We start from the raw sequence: 12434 nt of genomic DNA on the forward strand, positions 1-12434 counted from the left end.
CACAAGTATGGCTACCTCTACTCTTGGTCGTGCCTGATCAGTTCTTCACCTGCTGAAGCCTTGAGAGTGTGTTTTTTTTTCATGCAGTATGAAAAGCGTGCTCCCCTTATAGCAGCTGTTCTGCAAACCAGGAGTCATGGAGGGTCGGTAGTGCTGGCCAAAAGCACCCACCTTGGCTGCTCAAATGTATTCAGAACATGCTGACAGGTTTATTTATATTTCTGGGCATTATTGGTGGTCTTCTGGCACAGGTTATCCAAGGAAGTTGTGAATGCTTCATTCCTGGCAGTGTTCTGCGTCAGGTTTGACAGACTCCTGGGGGACATGGTCTAGTGTGAGGTGTCCCCACCCATGGCAGCGGGTTGGAACTTGAGGATCTTGAGGTCCTCTCCAACCCTAACTATTCTGTGATTCTCTGATTCCATGATTCTCACAGCCAGCATGGACTCCTTATGTATGCATGTTGTCTGCATGCTGGCAGATGTGTGGGTACGTGCTCACACCAAATGTTTTGGATCAGCTGTGCTCTGTTGGGTGATGGGGCCATGTACATACTTGATGCTGCTGCACGGTGCAGTGGGACAGGGCACACCTGGGCTGGTGAACGTTGTGCTGAGCTAAAAGATTCCAGCACCAAACCAGCCCCATGCTCCTTAAAGCTGGTGCTCACTGATGGCAAATGCAAGGAGCAAGTGAGCTATGGTGAACTCCCAGCTGAGACACTCATGGGAATCTCTGGACCAGGATGGTGTAGTTCTGTGCCTTGCTTGCTGTCTTCCCTGTGACAGCCTTAGCAGTTTAGCCCTGAACCTAACTAGTGTGGATACACACAACTCTTCCTAGTCTTGAATCACTCAGATGATATGTCATTCAAGGATCAGGGATGTTTCTGCTCTACAGCTACGCACTGGAGGAAGAAAGGAAGGCACTACTATCACTGAGCTTCACACTGCCATTTTTTTCATCAATGAAAAAGAGTTTGGGAGCAAGTTGTTGCCTGTTACACCTTGCAACAGACACAATTTATCCAAAAAGCAGACTGGCACCTCCTCTCACATCTTTGCAATTTCTGCTGCAATATGCTTCTACAGGGAAAGGCTGTTCCTACTGAAATTTTCTTTCCACAAGGATTCCATTGAGGTATAAGGTGCAACACAAAGGCACTTCCAAACATCCCATGAAAGTCACTTTATTGAAAAATTAATATCATCAGGTAGAAAATTTACATATGACATAGTTCAGCTCTTGAAAGAAATGTACAAACCATGTTTCATTTGTATAAAGGATCACATGAGCTACAAACTGAGGGCAAGACTGGCCAACTGGTTGAGGGGTGCTCAGCTTGTAAAATGTGAGTGAAGAGTCCTTCAGTATTCATGTTATCCTGAGTATTGTTTCAGTTCAGGAACCACAACACATAAAACACTTTATTACTTTTACCTGGTATGTTGTACATCTGTAGGGTTTTTTTGTTTACTTGCGGTTTCTGTTATTTAGGTGGTAAAGGATAAGCATCTTGTAAACAACAAGGTTGGATTACAGGATTGATAGATGACAGTAGTCTGACCTTCCTCCCAAACAGGCTGTTAAAAACTATATATAAGGGGCTGAGTTCTGGTAGGCAGAGATCTCATAGCTTCTAAGTTTTGGGAAATTAATAATCTTTAGAATTGTTTCAAAGCAACTGGAATACACAGAATCCACTCCATGGAGGCATCTTTTGCTTTGAGCTTTTTATACCATTTGCTTATGTACTCTGGATATGTTCACTTCAAAATCACAGAGTACTTACTCCCAGTTATTGCATTTAACATATGACAGAGAGAGATGTTTTCTTATGCTCCGAGTGCTGTGTAAGTGTGGGGTTTATTTCACCTATTTCTACGTGTCATCTTGTCTGATCATCCCTGTGAATCTTCTACATAGCGCATTCAAAATCATCATCAGCTCTGAGAAAGTTCACTGTAATTTGCTAAAATGAAGTATAAAAGAAAAACTTAGTTTCACTTTTTCATTTAATTTTCACATTAATTTATGTGTTTCAGCAAATGGGACTGGTTACTTTAATCAGCATTAAACTATGATTTCCAAAACCCTGAAAAGGTGGATGGAAGGAAGTTACATTGAGGGATGTTTTCATGGATCTTTGTTTCAAAATACAAACATTACATGGTAAGCATGGTCACAGTACAAATCGCATCTCTGCCATTGCCTCACTAAATGAGTTCTGAAGTCCAAATCTCTCACTCTTTCTCTCAACACCCTCATCTGCAAAATTGTAATGATATTTCCTTACTTCAGAGCAGCGCTGTAAAGATTACTTAGTAAAACATTTGCTCACGGTTCAGAAAATACTAAGCATTAGGTATTATGAATTATGTGCTAACTTCTCTTAAGCTGCAGTAAAGCCTGAGTGAAGTGCTTTGTAGGAAATCCTCCTTGTGCACTTCTGTAACTATTTTGAATAAGGTTATTTTCATAGAGCATTGTATAGTAAAAGAATCACTCATAGCGTAGCATTTTCTGTTTAAGCTATTATCTATTAGCTGTGCTAAACATGACACTGATTATAAAGAAATCAAACTGCATGTCAAGTAGTAGTCCCTATAGCTAGAAAAAAAGTTAGAAAATCTATAAAAAATATTTATTGCTACTTCTTGCTTTCGAAGCTTCAGTTGAGAAAACTCGTGCAGAACTCTCCCTGTAGTTAAGGACCATGATAGAAACTGGTGACAGAAACTGATTGAGGAAATTATTCTTTCCTACAGCTCCAGCTCAGCAAGCACTGAGCAGGGGACTATGTCCCTCCTCATTAAGACAGCATTTAAGCATGTGATTAACTTGCAGAATTGTTGCCATAAGCCCATGGATAACTGCTGTCTTGGGCAAAGACCATAAATAGGCCTAATTTGTCAGTGTCCCTTAGACACGTATATTTGGATTCATGTAACACATCAACCAAACTACACAGAGTTCTGTGTCTGTTAGGTAGCGATGACTGACCTCATGGAACTGGCCGCTCTAGTGGTCCACTCCTTCGCATTATGTGATTATTTTACAATATATGCAGAAGTACCTAAAAAGCACCCTCTTCCTCCCCAAGCCCTCATGAAATGTGGTTGATTAGGCGTCGCTCCTCGGTTTTCTTGTGATCTTGTGTAAATGCTTTTCTGCATGCTATCCAGAAAGCACACATGCTGTCTTGTGAGACATTTCTGATTTCATAATGTTGAATATCCCATCACTTCTGGCTTGCAGCATGGAGCTCTTCCTCAGCCAAAGCAGCTACTCCTTAGGTGCTTTGTGAAGAAGTCTGGGCATCATATTTCCTAAAACTGTGGCTTCGAAAAGATTCCCTGCAATGAAATGGATCCATAAATAAAAGTTGGCAAATGAAAAAGAATCCAAGAAATACCTGCCTTGTGAAAAGAAGCAGCAGCTGACAAATCATCAGCTGTTATGTGTTGGCAGGTCAGAAGTATATTCCTTCTTCCACTCCTACCCACACTGGACACAGTGGCTTTGTGAAAAAGCATATACTCATTAACAAAGAGCCTAAGTTAAGACTATCCTGTCTCAGTCATGGGACTAAACTTGATTATGTTATCTGGGAGTGAAAGGACCACTCTTACTTAATGGTGGCTAACAGCACATGGAGCCACATGCTCAAAAAAACCCACATACCTGTTCTATCTCCTCCCTGGCTTCACTTGTGAGAAAATGGCAAGATGTTTCCAGTACTTTTTTGCAAGGCAAGGGAGAAGTCTTCTCTAACAGTGTATTTAATTAACATAAGCCCTCTACCCCAGGAATGAGCAGCTTAACACAGTCAATACCACATTCAGCTCCAATGGAAGTCAGCAGACTTTAATCAAGTATGAAGTTGGCAGTGTATATATTATGGCCTTGCTTTAGCTGCCTGTAAAACTGCCATTTTTTCTTGCAAAAATGGCATCTTTTTTTAATAGCTACAACAGACTACCCTGCCCTAACTGTACCTTGTGCTGTGGACCTTCATTACAGGTTTGTACAGTTGTGGGATCTTCCTCTCAATCATGGGCCTAAGGTTCTCCTTCAGCTTCCCATAGTTCTTTCTGAGCTCTAGCTGATATTCCCGCTGGTCAGCAGTAATAAGGCGCTTATTCTTCTCCACTGCTTCACCACACCTAGGCAAAAGGAAAGAGAAAAGGAGTGATATGTATGACCTACTTCTGTTAAATGCATTAACTTTGTGTTAGGTAGCCTGAATGGCCTATGGTCCAGCTCTTCTGGGCTAGGCAATCCTTTGATAACTTGTCAAGTCCAAAACAGTAATGAACTAAGAAGGAACCTCTGTCTTTTCCAAGTAGACAAATTGAGATGATATTTTAAAGACATTAGAAATGCATGAGGGAGCTAATAAAAAACAAGTTTAATCACTGCAGAATACTGAGCTACCTGCCTACTATGAGCAGATGCAGAGATAATAGCAGGGAGTAGAGGCTGTATTTTCTGCACAAGGCTCATTTTTATTTAACTCAAACTTATCCTTCAGCAATTATGCTTTGTTTGGACTAAGGAGAAGAGTATCTTGCTATGTGGATATGGTAGTTAAGATTTACAAGCACGTCTAAAAAAATTGCCGAAATGTGTCTATCTTTGCCAATGCGTTTGCTTGACAGATAGGGTCAAGTGTTTTCTTACAAACAGCTTCCCACAGAAATGTCATTTTATTAAAAACAAGCTGAAAGAGATGGACTTGTTCAGCCTGAAGGAGAGAAGGCTGTGGGGAGACCTTGTAACAGTCTTCCAGTACCTAAAAGGGTGCCTGCAAGAAATCTGGAGAGTAACTTTTTACAAGGGCATATATTGGACAAGGGGCAATGGCTTTAAACTGAAAGACAGGAGATTTAGATTTGATACTGAAAAAATATCTTCATTATGAGAGCAGTGAGATACTGGCACAAGTTGCTCAGAGAAGTTGTGGATGCCCCATCCCTGGCAGTGTTCAAGGCAAGGCTGGACTGGGCTTTGAGCAGCCTGGTCTAGTGGAAGGTGTCCCTGCCCATGGCAGGGGCATGGAACTAGATGATCTTTAAGTCTCCTTCCAACCCAAACCATTCTATGATTCTACGATTATAAAAGCAAGGCAATAATCAGAAATGTTTGGTTTCTGTAAAATGTCAAAAGATATAAAAAATGGAAGATCATAATTTATACATAATTACTTTGAAGTATTAAAATTTTCTTCCTTTTGGGATGCTAAGCCTACCAAAGCATTACCATGGAGCAGATATAACATGTCTGGACCAAGTGTCTAAAGTGTGAGATACCAGGATTCATGATGCTAACTTGCATAATTAATCACACAGTCATAATTATTGTGATTATTTGTTTTATTGATGCAACTCAGCTTTTTTTTTTGTTTGTTTCTTTGTTTGTTTTTTGTTTTTTTTTTTTTTTGTACTGACCTCATTATAAACTCTTTGAAGCACAACCTCAGCTTGTTGTGATGTCGATAAAGTTTGGGGTCCGCTGGAATTTCAGCCAGGAACACTTGTGCTACCTCTAGTGGTCCCTTAGGGGAATAACAAAGAAAAACGTCAAACCCACCTGCTTGGGCTGAAAACAGGCCAAACACACTTGGTTAAGCTGTTTGTTATTTCATGTGCAGAATTATGAAAAAAAGCCTATGCATAGTCACCATAACAGGATGTCCCTTCCACACCCCCTCCCCCCAACTTTTCCTTTGGCAAGCAGAGGTGTTTTCCATCATATTTTATCCTCTCTTGTTTTTATTTCTCCTCCAGCCCCACCGAAAAGGTGTCAGATTCTGCACAGCAAAGAAGAGCTGGATAGCTGTACTGCTGGACCTGGTTACATGAGAGAAATACAGCTCCTTTGTGTAGCCTTACAAGACCCCAAGGGAGTTAAGTAGTCACAGCCCAGAAAAGGACCACTCTTTCCAAAGTTCGTAACACTCAGGTTGGTCTTGACTTCATGTATTTTCTGAAAAACCATGAGTTTGTGGTGGTCCTACAGCTGAATCGTTGTCATTATTCCTTTCCCAAAGGATAAACCTTGAGTGAACAAAATGGGTGGTATGGCTAGTTTCCTAGAACTGGAAGATCCCTGGATGCATTCACAAGGCTTCTTTGAGTTTCTGCACCTACAACCAAGACAGCAGTTCCAGAAGCATTTTCACCAGAAGCATCCCTAATGAGCAGTATACAGTGACCAAATATCTAGGGATTATGTTTAAATGCACATTGTGATTAAATGTGTCTTGCTAGATTTATTTCATCCAGTGCAAGAGATGAGAGCAAAAAAGAAAGCACAATGAAAAAAGTATGCAGAAACTCTTCATCTGGCTTGTGTTGATCCCTTACCTGATTTACAGTGGCTCCAACTGAGCCCTGTAAAACCATCTGGAGCATTTTGGCATCTGGTGGCTCTTGGTTGGTGGCTGCAGTTAGTTCCTGTGTTTTTTTCTGCATATCTTCAATAGCAACTTCAATGGGGGTTAAAATAAACTAATGGAAATGGGAGAAAAAGTGCTGCATTACCTGAATCATGCATGCAGTTGACCTGTTCCAAATCTGGCAATATCCCTATCATTTTCCTCTGCCAAAAGCTGTGAAACCCAGGAAGACTATTCAACCTAAATGTCATCTTGGTACATGCTGCACCTGAAACAAAGCTCTTTGACATCTTATAATTTGCAAGAATAGAATGTGAATCCGATTCCCTTTTTGCACAAATTTGTTACCATTCTAAGTTACTGACTTCATGTCTGAAATGGTTTTGTACTTTCTACCTTTATAAAACTTTTTTTTTTCTACCTTTACAAAGTCTCTAAACCAGCTCTGAGCCCAATGTAGTTCTGTGACTATACTTTACCTTTTAGAAATACAGCCATTAATATTTCTTCACACATCCTCCTACACAGCATTACAACCAGGAGGTCAAAAAGAAGAATACACACTTGCTATCCTCTTCTCCATAGTAAATACCCACTCTGCATTTGTCTATCCATTTTATGCCATTCCTGCTTATGAGTAACATCTGGGAAATTCAGCCTTCTTCTGCTAAGAATGTAATTTAAAAATCTTCCCACCCAGAGACTCCCTCAACCCCTGAGAAATTAGATCTGTCCTCAAAACACAATTACCTCTTCTTTTTGGATGACACTGATCCTGGTTTTGATGTAGGGGAAAGCATGCATTGTGGTTAGGATGGTGTTCCTCTTGTACTGCTCACTAAGCTCTCCTCTGGGGCGCCCGTCCATGGTGAAAGGTGTAGTGTACATGAACCGACAGAGGTTGAAGTTCTTCTCAAAATACGTTACCCTGTCTTTCATCTCATACTCATCAAAATATGGCTCCACAAAAGTAATTTGTATGTATGCCTAAGAAAAGGAGGAAGAACCATTACAGCACTTTACAACCCAAGAAATGTAAAAAGAACAGCATATATGAAATATCCTGTAGCTCACATTGGCTAAGCATAGAGCTGTACAGAGCTGCAAACTCTTCAGCGCTCCTTTTCTTCTTCAGATCTGACAAAACTCACTTCTGGGGAGGGAACAGCTTAACCCTGAGGATCAGAGCCAGAGCAGGGACCAGAGATCAGAACTTCTAATATCCACACTCTGTGACAAACCACCAAGCTAAGCCTTTCACAGAGGCTTTAAGGATATCTCTGGGCATAGAGATACTGCCAAGATTGGATTTTTTTGCGACCTTAATGTTTGAGCATAAACATTTCAAAGGGACCCCTTCTCTTCCTTTCTCTTCTGTAACTGAGCATTCAGCACTCTCAGGAGTACTTTCCCTACCTTATTGGGATCCAGCTTTCTTTTGTCTACAGGAGCAGAGTCCTTGATCACTTCCACAGCATCCTCCCCAAAACACTGGCCATAAAATCCCTGGAAGAGAAACAAGAGTTATCCTGGAGTGGTTTTAGTCCTTAATACAATGCTAACGATGTGTATGTCGGTAAGAGAAAGGAGTAACCATGACAATTTCTGGGCTCTGTAGAGTTGGCTTCATGAACCACAGCTGGCCAGGCTAAGGCATCTTCTGACAAAGATCAGTGTAAGTTGCTCACAAAAAAATAGAACTAGAGGTAAAGTGATCAGAAGAGAACATTGCTGTTCCATGAAAAAGCTGAGAAGATACCAAAGCAAGTATCTAGCATGCTTAAATCAAATAATTCAATATATTTACAGGCCTGCCTACAACAGACATGGCCTCAAAAAAAATGTATCACTTTCATCATTATGCTGTAAAAAGGGCTGCAATGGAAAGAAAGGGTGCATACAAAGGAAATAATCTTAGGTACTAATCAGTTTGTTAGTGATTTTTATATAGCAATAATACTACTAGAACTGTGTGGGCTCATTAGAAATCATAAAATAACACTGGAGATCATATTAACACAATGTTTTTTTCTCTACCTCTAATCTGTGAGAAATCTCAGGAAGCTTGGTAATTGCAGGCTCCTTATAAACAAATTCCTGTTCATCCAAGTCTCCAAATTTGGATCCATAGAAACCAACACGAAAGTAAGTTCCAAACATTCGCTTTTGACCCTAATTGATACAAAGAAAGACGAAATTTACTTTTTTTAATGTCAACAGTGTAGTATTTTGATGCCTTTCCCTCCCAATTTATGTATAAGAAAACCCACTAATCCTATGTTTTTCCTATTTCAGAGCCAGTTCTATGCATCGCCAGTGCTGACGGATTAGAAGTACATATTGATGAAGGAAAGCATACATGCTAAGGGGACTTTTGACTGAGATCTACTTTAAAATGCGGGCTAATCATGAAGTGGCTTTTGCAAAACAAAGTAAGTTCTTATTTTTTAATTTCATTGGATAGATGTGAACAAAATTAAAAGTTTGCAGCGAAAGTTAGTAAGAATTTGAAACTGACTGGACTCTTCTGAAGAAAGAGAAGGAAAGGGGCAGTATGAGTGCTGAGAATTTAGCCAGGCTTTTGTATTTCTTCAGTTTTATAACTGAAAACACCAGTAAATTGACAATATTTTCCTTAAATAGATGTGGCCAGGTGGAATAACCACGTTCTGATTCTAAGTTTGACCTGTTCAGCTATTTTTCTGTGACTCTAAACCAGTTTTATACTAACCTATGCTTTTTCCTACACAGAGAATAGAGCCTCTTTTCACTGTGCACTACCCTTTGTAGGTAGATCAAAGCAGATGGAAGCTTTTGTTAGAAAAACGAATGGATCTATTTGACATGCACAGTTTTATCATCACCAGTCTTAGACAAACAGTGCAACCCAGTAATGTGTCTTGCTAGCAGCACCTTGCCTCATGAGTACCTTATTAATAATGCTGTCAAAGGCCTTCTGTAGCTTGCTGTGTGTCAAGGTAAGCTTCCTGAAGTCTCGGTGTGCTTCCAGTATGGGGATGACAATTTTGTACACCTCATTCACAGTTTCATACAATCCACCCTTGGGAGAAAAAAATGAAGGAAAAAATAGAATAAAAACAATGAATCCTCATGTGCTCTGAAAAGAAACTAGATCTCCATTAATGGCCTGGCTGAAAATGGGATTTATGGGACTTACCTTTTAATCTGCTATGTTACTTGATCTATCTTTCTAAAAACTAGTAATAGTAAATGAGTAGTTCTGAACTGCAAACCACAAGCCAAATCTAATTTGGAAGTCCGATTTGTTGGGCTCTCAAGCCCAAATTCCTGTGTAAAACACATGGTTTCTGCATTGGGCTAGAAAAGTTAGAAATGCAGGTGAGCAGAAAAAAATTTATTTGTTCAGCATGTGTGGTTGAGAGCAACCAGAGCTGCATGTGGACAGAAAGAACCCAAACGGTATCTTTGGAGATCCTAAATCATATATCCTCTTCAGCACTAGAGGAATATGATGAGCTACTTGAGTATTAATACCATGACTCTTTAAATGGTAAGTGCAGATTATGGTGGTTGGTTGTATGCTGTGTAAAAGCACAGGAGTAACTCTCACGTGCTTTCTAAAATCTATAGTTTAAGCAAGATATTTTTCCAGGAATGTACTGTCCCATGAAAATACCATTCGAAAGGCTCTATTCATTCCTGGGACAATCACTTTCTGCTAATGCTGGCTGTAGTCTGAACAGTAGAGGTGCATATATGGCTGAGCTGGGCTGGGTCAGGCCTAAAATGTGTCTCTGCCTCTTCTCTATTTTTTTCAGCAGGCCAGATGTGTGGAGCCTGGTTTAGCAGCAAGACTTTGTTTCTTGTGCTGGAAAATAAGCTATGGATCTAGCCCATATATGTCCACTCCACCTCCAGGTGACTCTGTTCCTTACTCACCGTGCTGAAGAGCTCTGCTGCTTGTTCCAGCAGCCCTACCAGGCCACTTTCTGAGAAATACCTCCCAGAACATATACCATCTTCATCTGGAGATAAAACATCATCTGAAACAGCAGATTCCTCCAGCACATTGGGTGAAATGTTCTAAAATACATCAGAACAGAGGAATCAGAAACCTAGATCAATAGTCCATCATAAAGATTGAGGCAGTTTTAACATATTTACATGACAGGAAGAAGTATGAGATTATACAAGTGCACCCAGGGGTTACACAGTTAAATTTCATTTAGAAGCAAATAAAACACCATAAATCTCCGCAGATGGCAGATTAGGAGTTTCACTACAAGAATGCTAAACTTTCCTTCTCGCCTCAGGTTTAAAAGGCAGACTCCTGCAGGTCACAAACCGGCCCCCTTCTGGTGTCTGGGATTTCCATGGAGCTGCAATGAGCTCAGTCCCCCACACCGCAGGGGTTACAACCAGTGTTTCCTTCCGGCTGTTGGAGTCCGGGTGTGGGAAATTCCAGACTGCACCCCAGACCTCCTGACACCTGCTTGAAGAAGTTGAACTTCCAAATTGTTGATTTGACTTTTGAAGCAGTGAAGTAGGACATAGACAATATTGCTGTAAAACCTGCAATGACTGATTGCTGCTTCTTGGTCAGCCTCTGTGGTATTACACACAATTTACTTGGTTTCTGTTTAAGTTTACTGACCTTAACACATGTTTAAATAAATCTAGTTAAAGTACACAGTGTCAGCCACTCTTTGAAATTCTAGACCATGAAATAACCTGTGTGCAGTTCTTCAGGATCCCTCTGAATAAATGACACTGGGTAAAATCAACATTAAAAATTTTATAATGCGTAGAAATACATGTAAATGAACAGTAAAATAGGTGTACCTACAGCATGGAACTAGTATATGTAACTTTCAACAGCAGCAGAAATACTGAGCTTCGATTTGCTAGTAATTAAAAGGAGTTAAATTAGTGTCTTAGAGTCTCACTTCAGCAGAAACTGCCAATGACAATCTGTCTGAGTGCAGGATAGATGCCAGCTGGCTAGCTAGCCGAGTCCTTAAAGACATCTTTATAAAATGGCAAAGACACTGAGGACTGTTACTATTGATCAGATTTCAGATAAAGAATTGGCACCACACATCACCAGCAACACAGGACTTCCCCGTTGGGTTTTGTGGATGTCCTTATTTCTCTATGGGTGAAATTTACTCCAATCAGGCTACTGTCCCAGTGCCTAATTTGCACATCACATCACCTCCACTGGAAGGGTGAGCACAAAGCTCACCCAGGACAGCATTCACAGGAATTAAGAATATGTCTAAATTTCAGCCACAGGGAAAACTGCAGTGCATTTTAGCACACACATAGCACTTTTTACCTACCAGTCTCATTGAAGATAGTGACTTCAAACAGACTCAATCTCCCTGGTGCATACCTAGGGCAACTCATACAGCCCATGGTGCAGCTCATTTTCTGGTTTTCCCTTTCTGTGACAGTAGCCATGAAGAATGGTTTTTGCAGAATCAGAATGGCATGTGGCCTTCCTTTTCTTTTTTTGTTTTTGGTAACAAAGAGACAACTGGCCAGAAGAGTAATTTATTTATGAAAGTAATCAAGAAAGCCACGGACACCAATTTCCTATTCTTTGTCTTTCCATCTGTAATAAGTAATGCCATGTATGTATTTCTATGTTTTACAGTCCAAGCACTGTAGCAGGAGAAAGCCTTCATGACATGCCTCTGGTATTTCCATGATCTTCTGCAAAGTGGAAATACCTCACCCACCTTTTACTTTGATCTGCCTTTCAAAGTGAAGAATTTTATATGCACCTTGTACACTATGGGCAATACGTAAGTTACCATGTGTATCATCAGCAATTACTTTGGACCTCACAAGCCTGGATTTCATAGAATCATAGAATAGTTAGGGTTGGAAAGGACCTTAAGATAATCAAGTTCCAACCCCCTGCCACGGGCAGGGACACCTCACACTGAACCATGCCACCCAAGGCTCTGTCCAGGAAAAGAAGGAAAAGAAACACTTGTGTAAAATCAAGAGAATTTACTGTGATCCCCAGCCCTTATCACCGTGT

General features: G+C 40.5%; 1 protein-coding gene across 1 annotated transcript in view; it reads right to left on the reverse strand.

The window, feature by feature from the left end:
• Nucleotides 1-1173: 1173 nt before the first annotated feature.
• The window catches only part of DOCK8 (dedicator of cytokinesis 8), a 71972-nt gene continuing 60711 nt past the window's right edge, over nt 1174-12434 (reverse strand). Inside the window, exons 39-47 of the mRNA XM_065661765.1 lie at nt 10322-10465; nt 9330-9461; nt 8438-8572; nt 7817-7906; nt 7151-7387; nt 6369-6512; nt 5451-5557; nt 3999-4166; nt 1174-3356 (exon numbers count right to left, since the gene is read on the reverse strand). Of these exons, the coding sequence (XP_065517837.1) occupies nt 3293-3356; nt 3999-4166; nt 5451-5557; nt 6369-6512; nt 7151-7387; nt 7817-7906; nt 8438-8572; nt 9330-9461; nt 10322-10465 (1221 nt within the window). The 3' untranslated portion in view covers nt 1174-3292. The remainder of the gene's footprint in view (nt 3357-3998; nt 4167-5450; nt 5558-6368; nt 6513-7150; nt 7388-7816; nt 7907-8437; nt 8573-9329; nt 9462-10321; nt 10466-12434) is intronic.

Source organism: Lathamus discolor, chromosome Z (genome assembly GCF_037157495.1).
Source record: "Lathamus discolor isolate bLatDis1 chromosome Z, bLatDis1.hap1, whole genome shotgun sequence".
Lineage (NCBI taxonomy): Eukaryota > Metazoa > Chordata > Aves > Psittaciformes > Psittacidae > Lathamus > Lathamus discolor.